The sequence below is a fragment of the Aulonocara stuartgranti genome, assembly GCF_965226115.1.
Source record: "Aulonocara stuartgranti genome assembly, chromosome: 3".
Taxonomy (NCBI): Eukaryota; Metazoa; Chordata; class Actinopteri; order Cichliformes; family Cichlidae; genus Aulonocara; species Aulonocara stuartgranti.
The window spans coordinates 35,546,709-35,573,838 of NC_138941.1; the positions used below are offsets into that span (position 1 = coordinate 35,546,709).

The 27,130-nt window shown below is 39.8% G+C and overlaps 3 protein-coding genes and 1 long non-coding RNA gene across 4 annotated transcripts; 3 read left to right on the forward strand and 1 right to left on the reverse strand.

The window, feature by feature from the left end:
• The first annotated feature begins 1,159 nt into the window (after nucleotides 1-1,159).
• Nucleotides 1,160-2,070, forward strand: LOC309703357 (erythroid membrane-associated protein-like). Its single transcript, XM_082528132.1, has 2 exons — nucleotides 1,160-1,298; nucleotides 1,394-2,070. The coding sequence occupies exons 1-2, from the start codon at nucleotides 1,202-1,204 to the stop codon at nucleotides 1,987-1,989; spliced, it is 693 nt and encodes a 230-aa protein (XP_082384258.1). The 5' UTR covers nucleotides 1,160-1,201; the 3' UTR covers nucleotides 1,990-2,070.
• An 8,776-nt stretch (nucleotides 2,071-10,846) lies between these two features.
• On the reverse strand, nucleotides 10,847-12,248 carry LOC309703358. The gene is made up of 2 exons (XR_014275876.1): nucleotides 12,218-12,248; nucleotides 10,847-11,553 (listed from the first exon to the last, which is right to left on the reverse strand). It is a non-coding gene; the product is annotated as an uncharacterized lncRNA (long non-coding RNA).
• Nucleotides 12,249-13,548: 1,300 nt separating this feature from the next.
• LOC309702064 (butyrophilin subfamily 2 member A2-like) lies at nucleotides 13,549-18,916 on the forward strand. Its single transcript, XM_082526467.1, has 10 exons — nucleotides 13,549-13,972; nucleotides 14,154-14,216; nucleotides 14,454-14,816; nucleotides 14,899-15,192; nucleotides 15,298-15,390; nucleotides 17,111-17,146; nucleotides 17,247-17,261; nucleotides 18,005-18,028; nucleotides 18,137-18,181; nucleotides 18,277-18,916. The coding sequence occupies exons 1-10, from the start codon at nucleotides 13,795-13,797 to the stop codon at nucleotides 18,888-18,890; spliced, it is 1,725 nt and encodes a 574-aa protein (XP_082382593.1). The 5' UTR covers nucleotides 13,549-13,794; the 3' UTR covers nucleotides 18,891-18,916.
• Nucleotides 18,917-22,435: 3,519 nt separating this feature from the next.
• LOC309702980 (butyrophilin subfamily 2 member A2-like) lies at nucleotides 22,436-26,801 on the forward strand. The gene is made up of 10 exons (XM_082527679.1): nucleotides 22,436-23,017; nucleotides 23,199-23,261; nucleotides 23,497-23,859; nucleotides 23,961-24,254; nucleotides 24,363-24,455; nucleotides 24,583-24,618; nucleotides 24,719-24,733; nucleotides 25,890-25,913; nucleotides 26,022-26,066; nucleotides 26,162-26,801. Exons 1-10 carry the CDS (start codon nucleotides 22,834-22,836, stop codon nucleotides 26,773-26,775), a joined length of 1,731 nt encoding a protein of 576 aa, XP_082383805.1. The 5' UTR covers nucleotides 22,436-22,833; the 3' UTR covers nucleotides 26,776-26,801.
• The last annotated feature ends 329 nt before the right edge of the window (nucleotides 26,802-27,130 follow it).

Here is a 27,130-nt window from a genome sequence, read left to right on the forward strand (position 1 = left end):
TGAGTTATGGGGAGGGAATTACAACGTCTCCTTACAATTTTCCGTCACCTCCCTTTTCACAGATCGACGGGTGCCAGATTTGAGTCTCCTGACGCTGTTTATATCTTCCTGGACTGCTGCTCCCTGTAAGTCACACACACATTCATTCTGCTATTTATCATCAATCTCAGTGTTTCATTCTGCTTGTACCTTTATGTTTCTGATTTCTTCACATTCAGCCACATGTTGTTATTACTTCTTTTGCTAAACCTCAAAACTTTGCTGATACCAAAAATGGACTTCGCCCAATCAGGAAGAGACCAAATTGATGGTAAGAAAGAGCACACGACAAGTTCAAATTAATGCTCTCAGTTATATAAACATGTATAAATCATTTTTCACATCAGCTGTGATTTTGTTATATGTGTAATAACGGGATAAAAGAATGATGCATTTGCTCGAAGATGGAGCAAAGTCAGCCTCTGACACAACCTGGATCCTACTTTTCCACATGATATCCCCCATGGAAGTGTTGTGCTTACATCATCATCATAATATCGGTCCAGGATCAATATTGCAAGTCTCCAATCATATTGTCTGAGCACTTCGTTAGCATTAGCCAAGAAGTTAGCTGATGCTTTAATAAAAAAAGAGTCACTAGGAAATCAGCAGGAGTAGCCTAAATTTGGCTAACAGCAAAGCTAACCTGATAATATATTTTCACAATATATTATAAATATATAAAGCATCACTGCAAAAATTAAGGAATAAAACACCCGAAATGCTTAGCATGTCTTTCAGAAGAGAGTTTTATCTAAGCAAAGACAGTTTATTCTTTTCCCCCCACACTGCAAAAATTGAAATCACAACATTGTGATTGGTTGGTTGCAATCTTGATCCTGGACCTACAGTTTTATGATGATGCAGGAACAACACCAACATGGAGATATCACATACACCTCCTACATTGCAAAAGTTATAGGATTGCAGTATCCCACACTAACCCATCAATATCACTGTGGAAAGCTACACAAGACATTCTGTAATCATTTGCACAGTAATGTACTTCCATGACAAAGAAATCAGACTTGAATGAGTTCATCCATTAAAAAGAAAAATATGGATAAACTATTTGTTGTATTTCTCTACAGAGACTGAAATTTTTTTAGCAGGAGGTAAGACGTTACTTAAGCCGTCCTTTTTCTTAGAATCACTGTGACACATGAAGGTTATGTCATTAGGACATAATATTATAAACACATGTATTCTCTATTTCCCCACAGAAGATGGACGTCTTTCAGAAGCTAGAAATCATTATGGTAATAACTTCATTCATTTTGTTGACAATCTCACATTTTCACAGTTTTTTCTCTTTCATGACTTTTGTCACTCTTTCTGATTCAATTTTCAACAGTAAATGTTAAACTTGAGGACAGAAACAACCCATACCTCAAGGTTGCAGGCAACAAAGTGAGAGAACCCAACATAGAACTTCCTGATGGAGGCATGGTTACCTGTGTCACAGCTATCAAAGGAACATCTGGCTTCTCTTCTGGAAAACACTACTGGGAGGTTTCTATGAGGAGAATTAACACAGACATCAAACAGTCCTGGTGGGTAGGAGTTACAAGTGCAGCTGGAATCCCCAGTAATTCATCCACATCTTTTCCAAACACATCTAATGGTTTCTGGTTTCTGTCTTCGTCTCCCAAAAGAGCAAATAGTTTTCAGTTTAGCACACAACCTGAGATTTCAATACCTTTCCATTCAAGACCAGAGACGGTCGGTGTGTATTTGGATTGTGACAGTGGTGAGCTTTCATTTTATAATGTAGAAGAGAAAACACTAATTGGATCTTTCACGGCTACATTCAAAGGTGACATCTTTCCATTATTTAACCCTGGAAAAGGTGACACATTACCTATGGTGGTAGTACACAGGGAAGTACAGAGTCAAACAGGTGATGAAGGAAACTGTGCAGAATCAGTTGAGAACAAGACTGAAACTTAATATTGTAAGTAAGGAAAACTGTACAAGCTGAAACATTTTCTCTGTTTTCATGGGAAAAGTATCAAATGACCTCACATTACTTTTATACTGACTTACATTAAATCCATCAATTTTGTCTGATGTTCAGGTTATTTATACAGTTTAAGGTAAAGCTGAAAATTTGGAGGTCATATTAACTCAAACTCCATGGCTGCAGCATCATTTTATGTAAATATAATTGAAACTATGAATTTCTTGCTATGGTTAAAAAGTTAATTCATGTCTCTATTAAATCTTTAGGCAGGCAAATAATTAAGAAAACCTTTATGCTTTTAACACATTTGATTCCAAGTGGAGGCAAAATGTGGTAAACAACATGTGTGCTGCTGTGGAGGCTTTTCTTGATTCAAAGGTGTCTTTTCTTCCTCACTTCATCCACAAATCTCTCTTGGGTCTTTCTCTGTTCCTCTTACCTGGCAGTTCCATTTTAAAGCTACTTTGTCCAGTATATATGTAATGCAGACACTAAAGCAGTTACACCAGAATGTCTTACTAAGGAGGATGGTTCTTTAGATACAATGGGGGGAGCAAGAGAGTTAGAAACCCAGGGCACAATGATAATGCAGGTCTGATCAAAAACTGTTTATTCCCAGGCCAGGGAGCACTAATTAAAAAAAATGTTTTTTTTCTTAAAGTAAACAAAATGTTGTCAATATATTAAAATCTCCCGGGAATAAACAAACCCACTTCTAAAACTGCTAAAAAAACAATTCACTGCATGCACTAAACTCACACCCGGTTCCCCGATGTAACCGTCCCACAACCCAGGACTAATGTTTGATAGGTGTTCATGAGCTGGACAGACATTCCTCTTGCGGAGCGGGGTCCATGCCAGTTTTGTCCCAGGCCGACGGGGAGGAGCTTCTATCCCCCCCTATCTTGTCCCTTCACTGGGTCCATCACGCATTCTGCACTGGCATCCGTCGCTCTATACCACCGTGGCTCCCCTCGCGTCATCGCCCTGTAAATAAACAAATAGGGGCCAGAACAGTCGTCCCGGAAGCGGACCTGGCTTATAGCTATGGAGACCCTCTCCCAAACCGACTGCACCCGGTGAACGACAGTGGAGACACTACACACCAATGCAGGCAGGGGTATACCTCTACCCTGCTGCCAATCACACATGTTGTCTCCTACTGTTGCTGTTCCTGCTGTTGGGACTGGGCCGCCACGTCACGCTGACCAGTCCGTCTCCAGATGAGGAGTCGCACCCCCACGATCAGGCAGCTGGTCCCTCTTTTCACCTGGCCTCCACGCGTTCCTCCTCATATCTGGGACCTCTCCCCTCCAGTGCTCAGCTAGCTTCCTTTTAATAGGTCTTTAGATAGCTGATAGGCCACCTCTGGACACACCTGTGTCTCAGCAGGTGGTCCCTATCAACTAATTTGTCCCATGCCCTGGCAGTCAACTGTGGATTAAAACAATGTGAAATAAAACACTAAAAATGTACAATGAAAATAGAATAACATGATGCAAATAAAACTACACACAAATAAACACTAAAATCTGAATAGAAACAATAAAAACGATAAATACAAATTTCCACTGTGTGACATATACACTATCTCTGCTCAGCACATAGCTCTCCTGTTATGCACCTAAAATCTTTGCAATGTCTGCTCTGCCACCTGCAGCTCAGCCTCTGGTTGCTTTGTCACTGTCTCCAACCCATCCATCACCTTGTTTCAATTTCAATTTTATTTCTATAGCACATTTAAGAGTCACAGGTACAACAAAGTGCTTCACAGACGAGCCATATTTGCAGATTTACAACAAAAGAGAACAGTCAACAACAAAGAAATACAGTTATAGGATGGTAATATTATAACAAGCACGAACCGGGAGGAAATTATACTAAGTAGTTTGAAAGGCGAGCTTAAACAAATGGGTTTTTAGCCGTGATTTGAAAGATTGAATAGTTTCCGACGCACGGACATCAACTGGCAAGCTGTTCCAAAGTTTTGGTGCAGCAAAAGCAAAGGCACGATCCCCTTTCGTCTTTAGTCGGGACATTGGTTGCATTAGGAGCCCCTGATTAGAGGATCTGAGTGCCCTTGTGGGGATATATAAATTAAGAAGGTCAATCAGATAACTAGGTGCCAGGTTATTTAAAATTTTAAAAGTGTATAGAAGGATTTTAAAAACAATACGGTATTTGACAGGAAGCCAATGGAGGTTAGCTAGAATAGGAGTGATATGATCCTGTCTTCTAGTGCCGCTTAAAAGGCGTGCAGCAGCATTCTGGACTAATTGTAGGCGTTGGATGAGGGACAGTTGCAGGCCTAGGTAAAGAGAATTACAATAGTCCAGCCTAGAGGTTATAAAAGCATGAATGAGCCTTTCAAGGTCCTTGTGTTGTAAGTAAGGCATTGCCTTCGAAATTTGGCGTAGTTGAAAGAAGCTGGTTTTTACTACTGCAGCCACTTGCTTATCTAATTTGAGGGAACTGTCCAGCACTACTCCAAGATTTCTTACAGTAGACGATAGGTGACTGGCATAAGAACCTAAGGTCTCCGATAGCTGTTTCAACGGCATGTGGCTACCAAAGACGATCATTTCCGTTTTATTTTCGTTGAGGGTGAGCGAATTATGCAGTAGCCAGTCTTTAACGTCACACAGGCAGTTAAGCAACGGCAATAGCGGGGATTGGAGATCCAGGTCTAGAGGGAAGTAGATTTGGATATCATCCACATAGCAGTGGAAAGAGATATTGTGGTTCCTGAAAAATTTTCCCAGGGGTAACAGATAGAGAGAAAACAGTGTTGGACTTAACACAGACCCCTGGGGCACACCACAACGGAGAGGTGCAGAGGAGGAAGAGTGATTTCCCATAGAAACAGAGAAAGACCTCTCAGTTAGGTATGATTTAAACCACGAGAGTACTTTGCCTCTAAGACCAACTACATGTTCAAGCCTTGAAAGGAGAATATCATGGTCGACCGTATCAAAAGCAGAGGACAAGTCTAAAAGAACTAAAACCACAGGGCGCCCTGTATCAACAGTTACGAGGAGATCATTAAAAACTCTCAGTAAGGCTGTCTCGGTACTGTGGTGGGGTTTAAAACCAGACTGGAATTTTTCATTGATTCCATTTGCCTCTAAGAAAGATTGCAATTGCTTAAGAACAATTTTCTCTAAAACTTTAGCCATAAAGGGGAGTTTAGATATCGGCCTATAGTTTGAGAGGACATTTGGGTCAAGATTACTTTTCTTAATAGGTTGGATAACTGCATGTTTAAACATAGCGGGGACGCTGCCTGATAGCAGTGATGAATTCATTAAAAGTAAAATCCAAGGTCCTATAGTGTTCAGGGCATTTTTAATAATGCGAGAAGGAAGCACATCATGGCGGGAATTAGAATTTTTCGTTTGGGCTATTATTTCCTTAAGGGTCGAAAAGGAGACAGATTCAAACTGTTCTAGTACCGCCAGGGATTCGGACGTTAAGGATGTGTCTTCAATGGGTAGATATGAGGATCTTAATGCTGTGGTCTTATCTGAAAGATAGTTTAGGAATTTTTCGCATAAAGCTTGGAAGGTCTCGGTCTGGGTGGAGAGTGGATTTATTAACGAGTTAAAAATGCTAAAAAGGACCTGTGGCTTATGGCTATTAATCGCGATGATCTCTGACAGGAAGGAGGCTTTTGCAGTTTTAACAGCCTTCTGATATTTCTTCAGACAATTACGGAGAATGTCAAAGGAGATCTGAAGTTTGTCTTTCTTCCATCTCCTCTCCGCTTGGCGGCATTCACGTCTGAGGGTACGGGTATGATCATTCATCCATGGTTGGCGGGACGGTTTGGGGCGTTTGATCTTTAGGGGAGCTACAATGTCTAAAATAGAAGTACAGGTGGCGATAAAGGAGTTAGCGAGATCGTTAACCGATGTAGCTGTATCCCAGTTAGCTTCGCAGAAGGCAGAGTCAGTCAGAGCCATAGAAAACTGAACAATAGTCTCCGAATTAATCATGCGTAAGTTTTGCACAGGACCCTCACGTTTCAGCTCCAAATTGCACACATTGACATTAAACAAAACCGGGAAATGGTCCGAAATCCCAGGATTGTAAATGTCTGTGATGCAGATGTCCAGACCGTAGGATAGTACCAGGTCAAGCGTGTGGCCTTTAATGTGGGTTGGTTTGCTGACCCACTGGGTAAGGTTAAAAGAGTCTATGAGGGCTAGGAAGTCCTTGACCAGTGGGTCCGACTCGCAACAAACATGAATATTAAAATCACCAGTAATGAGAGTATAATCATAGTTAACCAAAAGGTTTCCTAGAAAATCAGCAAACTCGTGGATAAAATCCTTATTGACTTTTGGTGGGCGATATACTACCGCACAGAGGATCGGGGAGGGGCAGATCAGCTCAAGTAACTGCACCTCAAAGCTAGAGAATATGGCAGGGGGAAGCTGTCGCACACGAAATTTGTTTTTAAAAGCCGTGACTAGCCCTCCCCCCCTGCCCGAAGTCCTAGGAGTGCTGATGAAGGTGCATTCTGGTGGGAGAAATTCCGATAGGGAGACAGACTCACCGGGCCGGATCCAGGTTTCTGTCAGGAATAAGAAGTCCCGCTTGGAGGAACGGAAAAAATCATTCAAGATGAAAGATTTGTTCGCCAACGATCTGGTGTTCAGCACAGCCATCTGAATCGTAGTCATCTCATCGTTATTCGGAACACGTCTCAGCGGACGTAGGTTGCTGTGGTTTACGCCACCACCACGAGCCCGCATCCAGCTTCTAATGGGGTGGTGGACGACTGGTAGTTCCGGGTTAGCGAGTTGTCCGACTTGGCGGGTCCATCGATGACGAAGTAGTCTGATGGTGTGCTGATCGTGGGAAGAGAATAAAGGTTGAAAGATATCCGAGATGGTGTGATAGTTGGTTACACCATGTAGTTTCAAATATGTTTTAATGCGAATCCGGATGCCGCTCCGTTTTCCCCGCCGTCTGGGCCGTTTCTTGGCGGGGGGGGGGGAAAAGGCAAGCAGCGTATGCATGTAGTCGTGTCTTTAGGAAACGGGATGTCGCTTCCCAGCTTCCAATACGGATATGCAGGTTGATGTTTCAAAGGTCGGAGATCCAGCAGCGTTTGACGATCATAAACAATTAGTGTGGTTCCATCCCGGAAGCATACAAAAAATAGAATAGCTAACAACAGAAAAAGCTCGGAGGAGCGAAGACGGCTTGCCGTACACACTGGCGCCATCTTGACACTTTCATGGATGTTGTTACCACCTTATAAACAGTTGATTGTCTGTTGTCATTTTTCAAATGTTCTGTTTTTGCTTTTAAGAATAAATACCATGTACATCATGACGTGTCATTAAAACGGATTTAAATATCAATGATGAATGTCATTATTTTGCTAACAGAGTCACACATAGCCTGCTCAGGCTTCGGGAACTCTCCCTGTTGATATCACCCCCTGTGTAAACTCTGCCACAGTCAATAAATAAGTTAAACTTTTAAACTGTCTGATTTGAGTTTGCTTCAAAGTCTGTTTCACATTGTCTTCTTTTCAGCATCTGGCAGTATTTGCATTTTCTGTAAGTATTTCTATCTTATATTCATTTCTGCTTCTACCCCAACTGTATTTTAGATGCAAATTATATATTCCCAGACAGCACCAATCAAATATTCTACTAATATCCCAGCTGTAATTTGAGACTCACCAAACCAAAGGTGCAAATAAATGGCACTACACTGCGAACAATCACAGCTAATTTATAAAACACTGCCTGGAATCAGTGCTGCATGTCACCTGTGACAGGTTCAAAGATCATTTATAAGCCTCGAAGACTGGGCAGAGTAATTAAAACATGGGTGTCAAACATAAGGCCCATGGGCCAGAATCGGCCAGGCAAAGACTCCAATCCACCTCATTGGATGACTTTAAACTTTTTACTTTTAAATGTATTTTAATAAATCTCACAGTCTTTTGAGCTGATAAAAACCTCCCCAGTGCCCATCAATATTATACCCCAGTAATTAAGTAATAAACAACAAAACAGTTTTTTAAAACAACTTTCTGCAGAAATGTCTGTTTTTGGGTTTTGTTTATTTATTTATATTAATTAACACAAACGTATAATTAGAGGAGAGTCTGCGGAGCGAGCTACCAGAATCTTTTCCTGTAATTTTACACATTTATTTCTTAAAATTTAAGACCAAAGAGTCAAACTCAAAGATTTTTCATTTATTTCAGCAGCATTTCTGTCTCATGGAAAATCTAGTACATACGGTTGGAACCACATTCCTTTTTCTTATATTACGATGTGTTTCAGTGGTCTATTATTGCCAATACCAATAACGATACTGATACGTTTAGCTAATAAACACCAGTTTATGTATGGGAGATCCGTGTGTCATAATAACTTATGAGATGAATCATCAATTTGCAAACTCTGAACACATTTAAACGACTACAAATTTTTTTTATTTTTTCGACAACAATTATTTAACACAACAAAACACCTTTCAGCTAATTCCTTGATTTCAAAACTGAGACTTTTGGAGACCTGGAATGTAAATGTCTGTCTCTGAAACACTGTCCGTGAACTTCTGCTGTTTAAATGTGCTATAGGCTATAAGTAAAACAGACAAAACGTTCAGACATTTTGACTTTTTAATAAAAAAAAAAACAACAAAGAAAAGCCCAACATTTATTTGACAAAATTCAGAGGGCTACATACCGAACAGAGGATAGAAACAATGTATGGATCCTATATCGCTGGTTTTGCAAGACCTGTCAGCAGTCTGGAGTTGCTTCACACTGAAAGCATTTGGAGCCTCGCTACATGCTGCCAAACCGGCATTTAATCTCCGAGCAACCTATCCCAGAAATGTGAAGCAAGTGCGTAAGTTCATCTCTGAATGTTTTTAAAGCATTCCTACATTAAGCTTTACAGCCGATATATGCAGCTCAGAGGTCTGTGCGTTGTCATTATTAAATCTGACCGTTCAATGGATAGACTCAAGTCTTTCTTTGGAAAAAGCAGTGTTGCAGACGAAACCGTTTCCTGTTTTTAAAAAAGAAACTATGAAAAATAAGTTTTTTATACTTGTGTTAAGCTGTGTGTAGAAATTACACAAAATTCAGTCTCAGGTTAAATGTGATAGAAACAGCTTCCATCTTGATAAAGTATGAGTGTCATGAAGCCATGGTTGCATTTATTTGCACTGCTTTCCAGTCTGGGTGTCAATTTATGTTCAGCTTTAAGTATAAAAGGGTCCATTCTACAACGTGTTATTTTTTTTAAGTTGTTGAATATAAACATTATTTTTGTGCTGATACTGCACTTCTTTTTTTTTTCCAGAGCCAAAGAGTTTTTTAAATATGCATAGAATTGCATTTTGAATTACTTTTTGAATATTTCTTAAAATACTTAAGTTCTACCAAAAGTTGAAATAAAAAGAACAGTATTGGTGAACTTTAAATATTTTGGGTGCAATGTATTTTTGCATACGGGTATAATAGAATAGCTTTGGAGTTTTGCTTTTTAAAACTTGAGTATGTACTTATACAAAATGCAACAAGACATAAACTGTTTTATTGATTATAAAATTACGGTGGCCCCTAGAGACAAAGCACGTACAAACTCCAAAACACATGCAAATTCCAAAACACATGCAAACTCCAAAACACTTGCAAACTACAGAACACATGCAAACTCCAAAACACGTACAAATTCCAAAACACTTGCAAAACCCAAAACACTTGCAAACTAAAAAACACATGCAAATTCCAAAACACGTACAAATTCCAAAACACTTGCAAAATCCAAAACACTTGCAAACTAAAAAACACATGCAAATTCCAAAACACGTACAAACTCCAAAACACTTGCAAACTAAAAAACACATGCAAATTCCAAAACACTTGCAAAATCCAAAACACTTGCAAACTAAAAAACACATGCAAATTCCAAAACACGTACAAAATCCAAAACACTTGCAAACTAAAAAACACATGCAAATTCCAAAACACTTGCAAAATCCAAAACACTTGCAAACTAAAAAACACATGCAAATTCCAAAACACGTACAAATTCCAAAACACGTACAAATTCCAAAACACTTGCAAAATCCAAAACACTTGCAAACTCAAAAACACATGCAAATTCCAAAACACAACGGAAGTGCTCCAGGACGCTAGGGGTAGTGTTGAGCTCGATTTGCAAAATAAACGGCAAGTTTGTCTGTATGGGACGGTCTAGTCTCCGTCGCGCTTCCCAGGTTGCCTAGCAACCGTGATACTAACCGCTGGAAACGTGTCATACAACTTGGTTTGACAGAAATGAGGGAGAACATATTTTGTTCATTTGTTTGTTTGTTTCTACAAGAGCTTTGTGTGATTTGATAAGTATCTGAGGCTGAGACCACAGGACAGTAAAACATGATTTTTGGGCTTCATTTCTGTACTGAACAGTCATTTCAAGATTAATTAGTAAATAAGAATAAGCTGATGTTGTTCATGAGACTAAAGTCATATCACTTTGGTAATGTAAATATAATATGGCCAATATTCTAGTTATTATATTAATCATTATTAGCTATTACAGCAGTGAACATGAACTCTGTGTCAAATACTGAGCCTCAGTACAGATTCAAGTTGCAGTTATTTATATGTCTTATCACCTTAAATCTTCACTCAAAGACAAGTATCTTTGACAGTGCATATATAGGTGTATCATATATAAGAGACAAATGTTGTTCCTTCATGTTGGCATTACTAAATTTGGCTCATTGCTTACATATATTTATAAAAAGAAAATGTACAAGCTGTGATAACTGTTTCTGATAAAATGAAGAGTAGACTGATATATGAAATATTCCTTTATTGGGTGAGAAAATCAGACCATGTCATAACTGCTTTAAGTCATACAGAATAGATATCAGAGCCTTAAACAGGCTGGCTTCTGCTAAATGGGTCAAACTGGGCAGAAAGTCTACAAACACATAACATCCTTATAGAATATGATGTAACACTATAGATCAACTTACCTCAGAATATATAAAGCATATAAACAATTACAGCAATATGATGCAACAAACACAGCAGTGCTACTGATCCAAAATACTCAAAGCTTCATAGAACTGGAACAAACATTTATTTTTAGGTCCATTCTGCTGCTGATACATACTTTAGGTTTCTGAATATTAAACTTGTTGCTGCCTTTCATAGTGTGTAACTTGAAGGCCCTGAGTACTTTCTCCCACACTGAAAACACTGGAATGATTAAATTATTTGAACATTACCTAATAAGACTGATTCAGGACAGACAATTAGTTATTTTAAACTTTTCTAGCAGTCCTTCACAAACAGGGAACAGTCTGTCTATTCTCTCCATCTGTCAGCTGCTGCTGGCTCTTCCTCCTCCTCTTCCTCACACACTGTTGAGTTTGTCCTGGTGGATCATCAGGGGTGCAAAGCCTCACAGATGATGTGCAGCAGTGGGTCCCTCAGTCTGTCCTCACTCTGGACACTTGCAGTTGTCACACATGGAAATCAAATGTGTGATAAGCTGCTGGATTCAAACACAAGTGTGACTTATAAACACATGTTCATATTTTTATTACACAATCAGAGAGAAAGAAACAGAGAGAGAGTGCAGGACAGACAGACAGGTGACAGTCTCAGGTGTGTACACTGCTACAAAACAGCACAAAAGAAGGAGGATTTAGTGTTTGTGTTATTACGAAACAAGAGGAGTTCCCAGATGGTACAGTGGACACACATGTGTGACTCCTGTGATTAAAGCATCTTTCTTTCAGCTTAATGAGTGAACCGTCAACTCGTTCAAACACACGTTAAAGTCAGTTTGGCTCGACACCACCGAACAGAGGCAGCAATATAACATAGCTAACATTAACAGTGCAGTGAATCTTCCTTGTGCTGTGATATTCAGGACTGCAAACCGAGCAGTATCACTGACTTTCAGCTTGTTGTGTTTGTGCATATATGACTGACTTTAATTATCCACAAAATCATCACATTCTCTGTAAGATTAAGGTCGACTCTATATTTTTTTTTAAAAAGTAAAGGCTTTAAAACCAAGTTAATTCTGAAAGTACAGACATCGCTAATGTCACATAACTTTCCTGACATGTGGCCAACAATAATGGTTTAATGTTCTTCATTAAAAAAATATTTGCACATAAATAAGTGACATAATATTCAGTACTTACTTCTGAAAGTTTACTCTTCCTCCGCTCCGCTTCCAACGTTTTTTTTCGGCAAAATTATCCACACCACCACCGCACTATGAAGTCTGGGATATGTTGGGCCATGAAGGCTACACCGACCCATCCTTAAAATTCAGGGAAATTATGGACGCATTTGAGGGCCGCATTTGAAGCATCCTTTGAATTGGGAAAGCCTTGTCGCTGTGACGTAATCGGCCTTAAAATGCGGCCTTTAAGGCTGCAAACTCCAAATCCGGTCATTGGTACTTCCTGGCTTGTGTAGTTACTAGGTAACAAAAGCTCAACACTGCCCCTAGCGTCCTGGAGCACTTCCGTTGTGTTTTGGAATTTGCATGTGTTTTTGAGTTTGCAAGTGTTTTGGATTTTGCAAGTGTTTTGGAATTTGTACGTGTTTTGGAATTTGTACGTGTTTTGGATTTTGCAAGTGTTTTGGAATTTGTACGTGTTTTGGAATTTGCATGTGTTTTTTAGTTTGCAAGTGTTTTGGATTTTGCAAGTGTTTTGGAATTTGTACGTGTTTTGGAATTTGTACGTGTTTTGGATTTTGCAAGTGTTTTGGAATTTGTACGTGTTTTGGATTTTGCAAGTGTTTTGGAATTTGTACGTGTTTTGGAATTTGCATGTGTTTTGGAATTTGTACGTGTTTTGGATTTTGCAAGTGTTTTGGAATTTGTACGTGTTTTGGATTTTGCAAGTGTTTTGGAATTTGTACGTGTTTTGGAATTTGCATGTGTTTTTTAGTTTGCAAGTGTTTTGGATTCTGCAAGTGTTTTGGAATTTGTACGTGTTTTGGAATTTGTACGTGTTTTGGATTTTGCAAGTGTTTTGGAATTTGTACGTGTTTTGGATTTTGCAAGTGTTTTGGAATTTGTACGTGTTTTGGATTTTGCAAGTGTTTTGGAGTTTGTACGTGTTTTGGAATTTGCATGTGTTTTTTAGTTTGCAAGTGTTTTGGATTTTGCATGTGTTTTGGAGTTTGCATGTGTTTTGGAATTTGCATGTGTTTTGGAGTTTGCAAGTGTTTTGGAGTTTGTACGTGCTTTGTCTCTAGGGGCCACCGTATAAAATACACTATATCAGATTCATATCAGTATCGGCAGATATCCAAATTTATGATATCGATATCAGACATAAAAAGTGGTATGAGCCATTTTAGTCTGTATGAGGGCACAGAGCTGCACGCCATCGACCCAGTCTGCGGCTCTTTTTCAAGGTGTGCAGTCATTCGTAGCGATGCATGAAACAAAATCACGTGGCCGATACAAACTACGGTGACCGTTAAGTTACATACGGGCAACCTACGTTGAGCGTGTCACGTGAAACAAACGCAAACGGAGAGTAGCGTTACACTGAAGTCAAAAACATTTTAGCTTCACATTAAGTCTTTTAAAAAAAATCATAGCGATTGTAATCATCACTGTATGTGTGGCGATGTTCGCGCAAAGTTTCGCTGAGATTGGCCCAAACGGGAGACGTTGTACTTACAGACATCCTGAGATCGATATAATAAAAGTTGTTTCAGAGTTCAAATCCTCGTCTCTCCTCCCTCTCCGACGAAAATGAAAGTGAAAGTAAGAGTAATGCAAGCAGCAAGCTATCGAGGTCAGCGGAGAAACTGCAGAGAAAGAAAGGACTACCCGGACTGCTGGATTTCACGTTTTCTCGTCCCTCCCTTTAAGCTGCACATCTCTGACTGTGTGAGGGTGATTTCTCGGTGGAGCTACAGAAACACGATGGGTAGGTCGATACTGATCACTTGTTTTGTCGTTTAGCAGCATGCTAATCGTGAACTAGCCCTCGGCCCTTTTTTTCTGCCGTCAACATTAAACGCTTGTTTTCTTAAGCGTTGCTGGATTTGAGTTATGGGGAGGAAATTATAACGTCTCCTTACAATTTTCCGTCACCTCCCTTTTTACAGATCGACGGGTGACAGGTCTGTGTCTCCTGACGCTGTTTATATCTTCCTGCACTGCTGCTCCCAGTAAGTCTCTGATTAGTAGCACACACACACACACACACAATCTCAGTGTCTGATTCTGCTCATACCTTTAATGTTTCTGCTTTTTTCAAGTTTAGCCACATGTTATTGTTACTTCTCTTGCTAAACCTGGAAACTTGATTGACTTCGTTATAATAAGATTTATCTTTCTGTGTTTAACCATCTTTTCCACTCTGCCAGTGTAAAAGATAAATGATGTCAGCGTTATTTATCTTACAGCTTCAACCAACTTGGTGGTTACCACCACGTCTCCTGTCACTGGGACTCGTGGCCATCAGGTCACATTGCCGTGCTGGCTCAGTCCACAGCAAAATGCAGAGGAGCTGGAGGTACGCTGGTACCGTATTAATCGCTTTGACAGCCCGGTAATACACTACCAGTCAAAAAAGTTCAAATATCAAGAAGCTTCCTACGTTGGCCGAGTCTCATTTGGACTCAAGGATGCAGCGTCAGGCGGACTGAATTCAGGCGATGTGAGCCTGAAGCTGCTGAACGTCACAACTGAGGATACAGGAGATTACATTTGTTTGGTCAGCAGCAGCCAGAGTTATGACAGATCACCTGTTAATCTACTCGTGACAGGTGAGTGACTTAGGGGTGGAAATGTATATGATGTTTAAAGCTTTGCTCTAAACCTTCACATTAAAATGTTCTTCATCTTCAGCTTCGGGAAGTCCTCCTTTTCTATCAGTAGCGTGGGGAGAAGATGACAAGGTCAACGTGAGCTGTGAATCTGAAGGCTGGTATCCACAGCCTGTGCTGCGCTGGTCAGACAAGAAGCAAGATGTGAAACCTCAAAGTCTGGTGTACAGAAATCTGTCTTCTGGACTTTTTTTAGTCCACAGTTGGCTTCTTCTTTCCTCCACCTCTGAGCCTTCCTGCTCAGTGGGTCTCTCTGATAAAGAGGTAAAGGAGGCCAAAGTCAGCCTGGGACCTCTTTGTAAGACTCTTGAACCTGGTAAAGAGACTTTTTGTGTGTGTGTAATAGTTATATTATGTTTATTTGTTTTTGATTGTAAATACAGTAAAAGCTGAAATACAAGATTTCTTGCTTTTTGTTTAGAGTCCTCGCCAGGTGGGTGGGTGGCCTTTGCACTGCTTCTTGTAGCTGCATTAGTGTTGGCTGCATTGGGAGTGATGTACTACAGAAAGAAAGGTACCGAATACATACACAATATATTTACAGTGGGGCAAAAAAGTATTTAGTCAGCCACCGATTGTGCAAGTTCCCCCACCTAAAATGATGACAGAGGTCAGTAATTTGCACCAGAGGTACACTTCAACTGTGAGAGACAGAATGTGAAAAAAAAATCCATGAATCCACATGGTAGGATTTGTAAAGAATTTATTCGTAAATCAGGGTGGAAAATAAGTATTTGGTCAATAACAAAAATACAACTCAATACTTTGTAACATAACCTTTGTTGGCAATAACAGAGGTCAAACGTTTACTATAGGTCTTTACCAGGTTTGCACACACAGTAGCTGGTATTTTGGCCCATTCCTCCATGCAGATCTTCTCGAGAGCAGTGATGTTTTGGGGCTGTCGCCGAGCAACACGGACTTTCAACTCCCGCCACAGATTTTCTATGGGGTTGAGGTCTGGAGACTGGCTAGGCCACTCCAGGACTTTCAAATGCTTCTTACGGAGCCACTCCTTTGTTGCCCGGGCGGTGTGTTTTGGATCATCATCATGTTGGAAGACCCAGCCTCGTTTCATCTTCAAAGTTCTCACTGATGGAAGGAGGTTTTGGCTCAAAATCTCATGATACATGGCCCCATTCATTCTGTCCTTAACACGGATCAGTCGTCCTGTCCCCTTGGCAGAAAAACAGCCCCATAGCATGATGTTTCCACCCCCATGCTTCACAGTAGGTATGGTGTTCTTGGGATGCAACTCAGTATTCTTCTTCCTCCAAACACGACGAGTTGAGTTTATACCAAAAAGTTCTACTTTGGTTTCATCTGACCACATGACATTCTCCCAATCCTCTGCTGTATCATCCATGTGCTCTCTGGCAAACTTCAGATGGGCCTGGACATGCACTGGCTTCAGCAGCGGAACACGTCTGGCACTGCGGGATTTGATTCCCTGCCGTTGTAGTGTGTTACTGATGGTGACCTTTGTTACTTTGGTCCCAGCTCTCTGCAGGTCATTCACCAGGTCCCCCCGTCTTTGCTCACCGTTCTCATGATCATTTTGACCCCACGGGATGAGATCTTGCGTGGAGCCCCAGATCGAGGGAGATTATCAGTGGTCTTGTATGTCTTCCATTTTCTGATGATTGCTCCCACAGTTGATTTTTTCACACCAAGCTGCTTGCCTATTGTAGATTCACTCTTCCCAGTCTGGTGCAGGTCTACAATACTTTTCCTGGTGACCTTCGAAAGCTCTTTGGTCTTGGCCATGGCGGAGTTTGGAGTCTGACTGTTTGAGGCTGTGGACAAGTGTCTTTTATACAGATGATGAGTTCAAATAGGTGCCATTCATACAGGTAACGAGTGGGGGACAGAAAAGCTTCTTACAGAAGACGTTACAGGTCTGTGAGAGCCAGAGATTTTCCTTGTTTGAGGTGACCAAATACTTATTTTCCACCCTAATTTACGAATAAATTCTTTACAAATCCTACCATGTGAATTCATGGATTTTTTTTCCACATTCTGTCTCTCACAGTTGAAGTGTACCTCTGGTGCAAATTACTGACCTCTGTCATCATTTTAAGTGGGGGAACTTGCACAATCGGTGGCTGACTAAATACTTTTTTGCCCCACTGTATATAATATCTTTAAATAGATAACACTTTAAAGTTATCACTGTCATAAGAAAGTGTTCACTGTCTGAAATTAAATCCTGATATGTTTGTTTTGTGTTTCAGTGAGGAACGCCCAATCAGGAAGAGACCAAATGGATGGTAAGAAAGAGCACACGACAAGTTCAAATTAATGTTCTCAGTTATATAAATATGTGTCCGGGCGGAAAATGAATCCTGACATGAATATTTTGTGTTTCAGGGAACGGCTTAAGTGGTAAGAACGTCACACTGAACAAATCATTTTTCACATCAGCTGTGGTTTTGTTATATGTGTAATAACAGAATAAAAGAATGATGCATTTGCTCGAAGATGGAGCAAAGTCAGCCTCTGACACAACCTGGATCCTACTTCTCTCTGTGATTTGTTATCCCCATGCTGGTGTTGTGCTTACATCATCATCATAATGTTGGTCCAGGATCAATATCGCAAGTCTCCAATCATATTGTCTAAACACTTTGTTAGCATTAGCCAATAAGTTAGCTGATGCTTTAAAATCTGTCACTAGGAAACCAACAGGAGTAGCCTAAATTTGGCTAACAGCAAAGCTAACCTGACAATATATTTGTTACACTGAAAAAATTAACAAATAAAACACTCAAAATCATGTCTTTCAGAAGGATTTTATCTAAGCAAAGACAGTTTATTCTTTTCCCCCCACACTACAAAAATGGACATCACAACATTGTGATTGGTTGGTTGCAATCTTGATCCTGGACCTACAGTTTTATGATGATGCAGGAACAACACCAACATGGAGATATCACATACACCTCCTACATTGCAAAAGTTATAGGATTGCAGTATCCCACACTGACCCATCAGTATCACTGTGGAAAGCTACACAAGACATTCTGTAATCATTTGCACAGTGTTGACATGACAAAGAAATCTGATTTAAATGATTCTTCCATTAAAACGAAAAATACAGATAAACTATTTGTTGTATTTCTCTGCAGAGACTGATAAACTTTTAGCAGGAGGTAAGACGTTACTAAAGCCGTCCTTGTTCTTAGAATCACTGTGACACATGAAGGTTATGTCATTAGGACATAATATTATAAACACATGTATTCTCTATTTCCCCACAGAAGTGGTGCAGCCAATGTCCATTTCAGAAGCTAGAAATCATTATGGTAATAACTTCATTCATTTTGTTGACAATCTCACATTTTCACAGTTTTTTCTCTTTCATGACTTTTGTCACTCTTTCTGATTCAATTTTCAACAGTAAATGTTAAACTTGAGGACAGAAACAACCCATACCTCAAGGTTGCAGGCAACAAAGTGAGAGACACCCACCCAGGTGATCTTCCTGGAAAGTCTTTTCCTGATGGAGGCATGGTTACCTGTGTCACAGCTATCAAAGGAACATCTGGCTTCTCTTCTGGAAAACACTACTGGGAGGTTTCTATGAGGAGAATTAACACAGACATCAAACAGTCCTGGTGGGTAGGAGTTACAAGTGCAGCTGGAATCCCCAGTAATTCATCCACATCTTTTCCAAACACATCTAATGGTTTCTGGTTTCTGTCTTCGTCTCCCAAAAGAGCAAATAGTTTTCAGTTTAGCACACAACCTGAGATTTTAATACCTTTCCATTCAAGACCAGAGACGGTCGGTGTGTATTTGGATTGTGACAGTGGTGAGCTTTCATTTTATAATGTAGAAGAGAAAACACTAATTGGATCTTTCACGGCTACATTCAAAGGTGACATCTTTCCATTATTTAACCCTGGAAAAGGTGACACATCATTAATGGTGGTAGTACACAGGGAAGTACAGAGTCAAACAGGTGATGAAGGAAACTGTGCAGAATCAGTTGAGAACAAGACTGAAACTTAATATTGTAAGTAAGGAAAACTGTACAAGCTGAAACATTTTCTCTGTTTTTATGGGAAAAGTAACGAATGACCTCACATTACTTTTATACTGACTTACTGAGACATTAAATCCATCAATTCTGTCTCATGTTCAGGTTATTTATACCGTTTAAAAATTTGGAGGTCATATTAACTCAAACTCCATGGCTGCAGCATCATTTTATGTAAATACAATTGAAACTATGAATTTCTTGCTTATGGTTAAAAAGTTAATTAATATCTCTATTAAGTCTTAGGGCAGGCAAACAACTAAGAAAACCTTTATGCTTTTAACATATTTGATTCCAAGTGGAAGCAAAATGTGGTAAAGAACATGTGTGCTGCTGTGGAGGCTTTTCTTGATTTTATTCAAAGGTGTCTTTTCTTCCTCACTTCATCGACAAAATTCTCTTGGGTCTTTCTCTGTTCCTCTTACCTGGCAGTTCCATCTTAAAGCTCCTTTGTCCACTATATATGTAATACAGACACTAAAGCAGTTATGCCAGGATGCCTTACTAAGGAGGATGGTTCTTTAGATACAAGGGGGAGCAAGAGAGTCCGAAACCCAGGGCACAATGATAATGCAGGTCCGATCAAAAACTGTTTATTTCCAGGCCAGGGAGCACTAATTAAAAAGAAAACAAAAACATTTTTTTTCTTAAAGTAAACAATAAAATGTTATCGATATACTAAAATCCCCCGGGAATAAACCATCCCTCTCTGCATGCACTAAAATCCTACCCGGTTCCGCGATGTAACGTCTGACAACCCAGGACGAATGTTTGATAGGTGTTCATGAGCTGGACAGACAGTCCTCTTGCGGAGCGGGGTCCACACCAGCCTTGTCCCAGGCTGACGGGGAGGAGCCTCTATCCCCCCCTCTCATCCCTTCACTGGGTCCATCACGCATTCTGCACTGGCGTCCGTCGCTCTATACCACTGTGGCTCCCCTCACGTCATCACCCTGTAAATAAGCAAATACGGGCCAGAACAGTCGTCCCGGAAGCGGACCTGGCTTATAGCCATGGCGACCCTCTCCCAAACCGACTGCACCTGGTGAACGACAGTGGAGACACTACTCACCAATGCAGGCAGACCTCTGCCCTGCTGCCAATCACACACGTTGTCTCCCACTGTTGCCGTTCCTGCTGTCGGGACTGGGCCGCCACGTAAAACTGATTTAAATATCAATGATGAATGTCATTATTTTGCTAACAGAGTCACACATAGCCTGCTCAGGCTTCGGGAACTCTCCCTGTTGATATCACCCCCTGTGTAAACTCTGCCACAGTCAATAAATAAGTTAAACTTTTAAACTGTCTGATTTGAGTTTTCTTCAAAGTCTGTTTCACATTGTCTTCTTTTCAGCATCTGGCAGTATTTGCATTTTCTGTAAGTATTTCTATCTTATATTCATTTCTGCTTCTACCCCAACTGTATTTTAGATGCAAAATATATATTCCCAGACAGCACCAATCAAATATTCTACTAATATCCCAGCTGCAATTTGAGACTCACCAAACCAAAGGTGCAAATAAATGGCACTACACTGCGAACAATCACAGCTAATTTATAAAACACTGCCTGGAATCAGTGCTGCATGTCACCTGTGACAGGTTCAAAGATCATTTACATCAGAAAGCCTCGAAGGCTGGGCAGAGTAATTAAAACATGGGTGTCAAACATAAGGCCCAGGGCCAGTATTGGCCAGGCAAAGACTCCAATCCACCTCATTGGATGACTTTAAACTTTTTACTTTTAAATGTATTTTAATAAATCTCACAGTCTTTTGAGCTGATAAAAACCTCCCCAGTACCCATTAATATTATACCCCAGTAATTAAGTAATAAACAACAAAACTGTTTTTTTTAAACAACTTTCTGCAGAAATGTCTGTTTTTGGGTTTTGTTTATTTATTTATATTAATTAACACAAACGTATAATTAGAGGAGAGTCTGCGGAGCGAGCTACCAGAATCTTTTCCTGTAATTTTACACATTTATTTCTTAAAATTTAAGACCAAAGAGTCAAACTCAAAGGTTTTTCATTTATTTCAGCAGCATTTCTGTCTCATGGAAAATCTAGTACATACGGTTGGAACCACATTCCTTTTTCTTATATTACGATGTGTTTCAGTGGTCTATTATTGCCAATACCAATAACGATACTGATACTTTTAGCTAATGAACACCAGTTTATGTAGGGGAGATCCGTGTGTCATAATAACTTATGAGATGAATCATCAATTTTCAAACTCCGAACACATTCAAACGACTACTAAATTTTTTTATTTTCCACAACAATTATTTAACACAACAAAACACACCTTTCAGCTAATTCCTTGATTTCAAAACAGACTTTTGGAGACCTGGAATGTAAATGTCTGTCTCTGAAACACTGTCCGTGAACTTCTGCTGTTTAAATGTGCTATAGGCTATAAGTAAAACAGACAAAACGTTCAGACATTTTGACTTTTTAATAAAAAAAAAACAACAACAAAGAAAAGCCCAACATTTATTTGACAAAATTCAGAGGGCTACATACCGAACAGAGGATAGAAACAATGTATGGATCCTATATCGCTGGTTTTGCAAGACCTGTCAGCAGTCTGGAGTTGCTTCACACTGAAAGCATTTGGAGCCTCGCTACATGCTGCCAAACCGGCATTTAATCTCCGAGCAACCTATCCCAGAAATGTGAAGCAAGTGCGTAAGTTCATCTCTGAATGTTTTTAAAGCATTCCTACATTAAGCTTTACAGCCGATATATGCAGCTCAGAGGTCTGTGCGTTGTCATTATTAAATCTGACCGTTCAATGGATAGACTCAAGTCTTTCTTTGGAAAAAGCAGTGTTGCAGACGAAACCGTTTCGTGGTTAAAAAAACAGGAACTATGAAAAAGAAGTTTTTTTTATACTTGTGTTAAGCTGTGTGTAGAAATTAGACAAAATTCAGTCTCAGGTTAAATGTGATAGAAACAGCTTCCGTCTTGATAAAATATGAGTGTCATGAAGCCATGGTTGCATTTATTTGCACTGCTTTCCAGTCTGGGTGTCAATTTATGTTCAGCTTTAAGTATAAAAGGGTCCATTCTACAATGTGTTGTTATTGTTTTTTAAGTTGTTGAATATAAACATTATTTTTGTGCTGATACTGCACTTCTTTTTTTTTTTCCAGAGCCAAAGAGTTTTTTAAATATGCATAGAATTGCATTTTGAATTACTTTTTGAATATTTCTTAAAATACTTAGATTTAAAGTTCTACCAAAAGTTGAAATAAAAAGAACAGTATTGGTGAACTTTAAATATTTTGGGTGCAATGTATTTTTGCATACGGGTATAATAGAATAGCTTTGGAGTTTTGTTTTTTAAAACTTGAGTATGTACTTATACAAAATGCAACAAGACATAAAAAACTGTTTTATTGATTATAAAATACACTATATCAGATTCATATCAGTATCGGCAGATATCCAAATTTATGATATCGGTATCGGACATAAAAAGTGGTATGAGCCATTTTAGTCTGTATGAGGGCACAGAGCTGCACGCCATCGACCCAGTCTGCGGCTCTTTTTCAAAGTCTGCAGTCATTCGTAGCGATGCATGAAACAAAATCACGTGGCCGATACAAACTACGGTGACCGTTAAGTTACATACGGGCAACCTACGTTGAGCGTGTCACGTGAAACAAACGCAAACGGAGAGTAGCGTTACACTGAAGTCAAAAACATTTTAGATTCACATTAAGTCTTTTTAAAAAAATCATAGCGATTGTAATCATCACTGTATGTGTGGCGATGTTCGCGCAAAGTTTCGCTGAGATTGGCCCAAACGGGAGACGTTGTACTTACAGACATCCTGAGATCGATATAATAAAAGTTGTTTCAGAGTTCAAATCCTCGTCTCTCCGCCCTCTCCGACGAAAATGAAAATGAAAGTGAAAGTAAGAGTAATGCAAGCAGCAAGCTATCGAGGTCAGCGGAGAAACTGCAGAGAAAGAAAGGACTACCCGGACTGCTGGATTTCACGTTTTCTCGTCCCTCCCTTTAAGCTGCACATCTCTGACTGTGTGACAGAGATTTCTCGGTGGAGCTACAGAAACACGATGGGTAGGTCGACACTGATCACTTGTTTTGTCGTTTAGCAGCATGCTAATCGTGAACTAGCCCTCGGCCCTTTTTTTCTGCCGTCAACACTAAACGCTTGTTTTCTTAAGCGTTGCTGGATTTGAGTTATGGGGAGGAAATTATAACGTCTCCTTACAATTTTCCGTCACCTCCCTTTTTACAGATCGACGGGTGACAGGTCTGTGTCTCCTGACGCTGTTTATATCTTCCTGCACTGCTGCTCCCAGTAAGTCTCTGATTAGTAGCACACAAACACACACACACAATCTCAGTGTCTGATTCTGCTCATACCTTTAATGTTTCTGATTTTTTCAAGTTTAGCCATGTTATTGTTACTTCTCTTGCTAAACCTGGAAACTTGATTGACTTCGTTATAATAAGATTTATCTTTCTGTGTTTAACCATCTTTTCCACTCTGCCAGTGTAAAAGATAAATGATGCCAGCGTTATTTATCTTACAGCTTCAACCAACTTGGTGGTTACCACCACGTCTCCTGTCACTGGGACTCGTGGCCATCAGGTCACATTGCCGTGCTGGCTCAGTCCACAGCAAAATGCAGAGGAGCTGGAGGTACGCTGGTACCGTACTAATCGCTTTGACAGCCCGGTAATGCACTACCAGTCAAAAAAGTTCAAATATCAAGAACCTGCCTACGTTGGCCGAGTCTCATTTGGACTCAAGGATGCAGCGTCAGGCGGACTGAAATCAGGCGATGTGAGCCTGAAGCTGCTGAATGTCACAACTGAGGATACAGGAGATTTTTTTTGTTATGTCAGCAGCAACCAGGGATATGATAGTGCACCTGTTAATCTACTCGTGACAGGTGAGTGACTTAGGGGTGGAAATGTATATGATGTTAAAAGCTTTGCTCTAAACCGTCGCATTAAAATGTTCTTCATCTTCCTCCTCGGACCCTTTATCTAGCTTCGGGAAGTCCTCCTTTTCTATCAGTAGTGTGGGGAGAAGATGACAAGGTGAACGTGAGCTGTGAATCTGAAGGCTGGTATCCACAGCCTGTGCTGCGCTGGTCAGACAAGAAGCAGGATGTGAAACCTCAAAGTCTGGTGTACAGAAATCTGTCTTCTGGACTTTTTTTAGTCCACAGTTGGCTTCTTCTTTCCTCCACCTCTGAGCCTTCCTGCTCAGTGGGTCTCTCTGATAAAGAGGTAAAGGAGGCCAAAGTGAGCCTGGGAACTCTTCATAAGACTCTTGAACCTGGTAAAGAGACTTTTTGTGTGTGTGTAATAGTTATATTATGTTTATTTGTTTTTGATTGTAAATACAGTAAAAGCTGAAATACAAGATTTCTTGCTTTTTGTTTATTAGAGTCCTCGCCAGGTGGGTGGGTGGCCTTTGCACTGCTTCTTGTAGCTGCATTAGTGTTGGCTGCATTGGGAGTGATGTACTACAGAAAGAAAGGTACCGAATACATACACAATATATTTATATAATATCTTTAAATAGATAACACTTTAAAGTTATCACTGTCATAAGAAAGTGTTCACTGTCTGAAATTAAATCCTGATATGTTTGTTTTGTGTTTCAGTGAGGAACGCCCAATCAGGAAGAGACCAAATTGATGGTAAGAAAGAGCATACGACAAGTTCAAATTAATGCTCTCAGTTATATAAATATGTGTCCGGGCGGAAAATGAATCCTGACATGAATATTTTGTGTTTCAGGGAACGGCTTAAGTGGTAAGAACGTCACACTGAACAAATCATTTTTCACATCAGCTGTGGTTTTGTTATATATGTAATAACGGGATAAAAGAATGATGCATTTGCTTGAAGATGGAGCAAAGTCAGCCTCTGACACAACCTGGATCCTATTCTCTCTGTGATTTGTTATCCCCATGCTGGTGTTGTGCTTACATCATCATCATAATGTTGGTCCAGGATCAATATTGCAAGTCTCCAATCATATTGTCTGAGCACTTCGTTAGCATTAGCCAATAAGTTAGCTGATGCTTTAAAAACTGTCACTAGGAAACCAACAGGAGTAGCCTAAATTTGGCTAACAGCAAAGCTAATCTGATAATATATTTGTTATACTGAAAAAAATAATAAGTAAAACACTCAAAATACTTGTCATGTCTTTCAGAAGAGAGTTTTATCTAAGCCAAGACAGTTTATTCTTTTCCCCCACACTGCAAAAATGGACATCACAACATTGTGATTGGTTGGTTGCAATCTTGATCCTGGACCTAGAGTTTTATGATGATGCAGGAACAACACCAACATGGAGATATCAGATGGTTGATCTGATATCCTCGTGTTGGTGTTGTTCCCAGATCATCATACTAAATGTTGTTCCAGGATCAACATTGCAAGTGACCAATCAGAATGTTGTGACGTCATACTTTTGCGACTTCGGGAAAAACCGGCGTAAAACAAAAAACTGTACTAAAGCTGCGTGAAACCGCCTCTGTCCGCCGATCAACGGACCCTGACCCTAACCGTAACCCTTTAATAAACAGTAAGCAGAATTGATATTGTCCTTGCAACATTGGAATTTCATAAATGCACGAATGGCTTGGCGCACAAAAGAATAACGTCACAACAATGTGATTGGTCACTTGCAATGTTGAACCTGGAACAACATTTTCATGATGGTCTGGGAGCAACACCAACACGAGGATATCAGATCATCCGATATCAGATACACCTCCTACATTGCAAAAGTTATAGGATTGCAGTATCCCACACTGACCCATCAGTATCACTGTGGAAAGCTACACAAGACATTCTGTAATCATTTGCACAGTGTTGACATGACAAAGAAATCTGATTCAAATGATTCTTCCATTAAAACGAAAAATACAGATAAACTATTTGTTGTATTTCTCTACAGAGACTGATAAACTTTTAGCAGGAGGTAAGACGTTACTAAAGCTGTCCTTGTTCTTAGAATCACGGTGACACATGAAGGTTATGTCATTAGGACATAATATTATAAACACATGTATTCTCTATTTCCCCACAGAAGTGGTGCAGCCAATGTCCATTTCAGAAGCTAGAAATCATTATGGTAATAACTTCATTCATTTTGTTGACAATCTCACATTTTCACAGTTTTTTCTCTTTCATGACTTTTGTCACTCTTTCTGATTCAATTTTCAACAGTAAATGTTAAACTTGAGGACAGAAACAACCCATACCTCAAGGTTGCAGGCAACAAAGTGAGAGACACCCACCCAGGTGATCTTCCTGGAAAGTCTTTTCCTGATGGAGACATGGTTACCTGTGTCACAGCTATCAAAGGAACATCTGGCTTCTCTTCTGGAAAACACTACTGGGAGGTTTCTATGAGGAGAATTAACACAGACATCAAACAGTCCTGGTGGGTAGGAGTTACAAGTGCAGCTGGAATCCCCAGTAATTCATCCACATCTTTTCCAAACACATCGAATGGTTTCTGGTTTCTGTCTTCGTCTCCCAAAAGAGCAAATAGTTTTCAGTTTAGCACACAACCTGAGATTTTAATACCTTTCCATTCAAGACCAGAGACGGTCGGTGTGTATTTGGATCGTGACAGTGGTGAGCTTTCATTTTATAATGTAGAAGAGAAAACACTAATTGGATCTTTCACGGCTACATTCAAAGGTGACATCTTTCCATTATTTAACCCTGGAAAAGGTGACACATCAGTTATGGAGGTGGTACAGAGGGAAGTACAGAGTCAAACAGGTGATGAAGGAAACTGTGCAGAATCAGTTGAGAACAAGACTGAAACTTAATATTGTAAGTAAGGAAAACTGTACAAGCTGAAACATTTTCTTTGTTTTTATGGGAAAAGTAACGAATGACCTCACATTACTTTTATACTGACTTACTGAGACATTAAATCCATCAATTCTGTCTCATGTTCAGGTTATTTATACCGTTTAAAAATTTGGAGGTCATATTAACTCAAACTCCATGGCTGCAACATCATTTTATGTAAATACAATTGAAACTATGAATTTCTTGCTCATGGTTAAAAAAGTTAAATAATATCTATTAAAATTTAGGCAGGCAAACAAGAAAGAAAACCTTTATGCCTTTAACACATTCGATTCCAAGTGGAAGCAAAATACGATAAACAAAATGAGT

What these genes read in the sequence shown, in the direction of transcription:
- LOC309703357 (XM_082528132.1), top strand. Translation starts at nt 1,202, where the DNA reads ATGAAGGTTATGTCATTAGGACATAATATTATAAACACATGTATTCTC. An exon ending in AGAAGCTAGAAATCATTATG is followed by an intron (nt 1,299 to 1,393) that starts GTAATAACTTCA and finishes AATTTTCAACAG; the next exon opens with TAAATGTTAAACTTGAGGAC.
- LOC309702064 (XM_082526467.1), top strand. Translation starts at nt 13,795, where the DNA reads ATGAAAGTGAAAGTAAGAGTAATGCAAGCAGCAAGCTATCGAGGTCAG. An exon ending in GAGCTACAGAAACACGATGG is followed by an intron (nt 13,973 to 14,153) that starts GTAGGTCGATAC and finishes CCCTTTTTACAG; the next exon opens with ATCGACGGGTGACAGGTCTG. An exon ending in GATGTACTACAGAAAGAAAG is followed by an intron (nt 15,391 to 17,110) that starts GTACCGAATACA and finishes TTTGTGTTTCAG; the next exon opens with TGAGGAACGCCCAATCAGGA.
- LOC309702980 (XM_082527679.1), top strand. Translation starts at nt 22,834, where the DNA reads ATGAAAATGAAAGTGAAAGTAAGAGTAATGCAAGCAGCAAGCTATCGA. An exon ending in GAGCTACAGAAACACGATGG is followed by an intron (nt 23,018 to 23,198) that starts GTAGGTCGACAC and finishes CCCTTTTTACAG; the next exon opens with ATCGACGGGTGACAGGTCTG. An exon ending in AGAAGCTAGAAATCATTATG is followed by an intron (nt 26,067 to 26,161) that starts GTAATAACTTCA and finishes AATTTTCAACAG; the next exon opens with TAAATGTTAAACTTGAGGAC.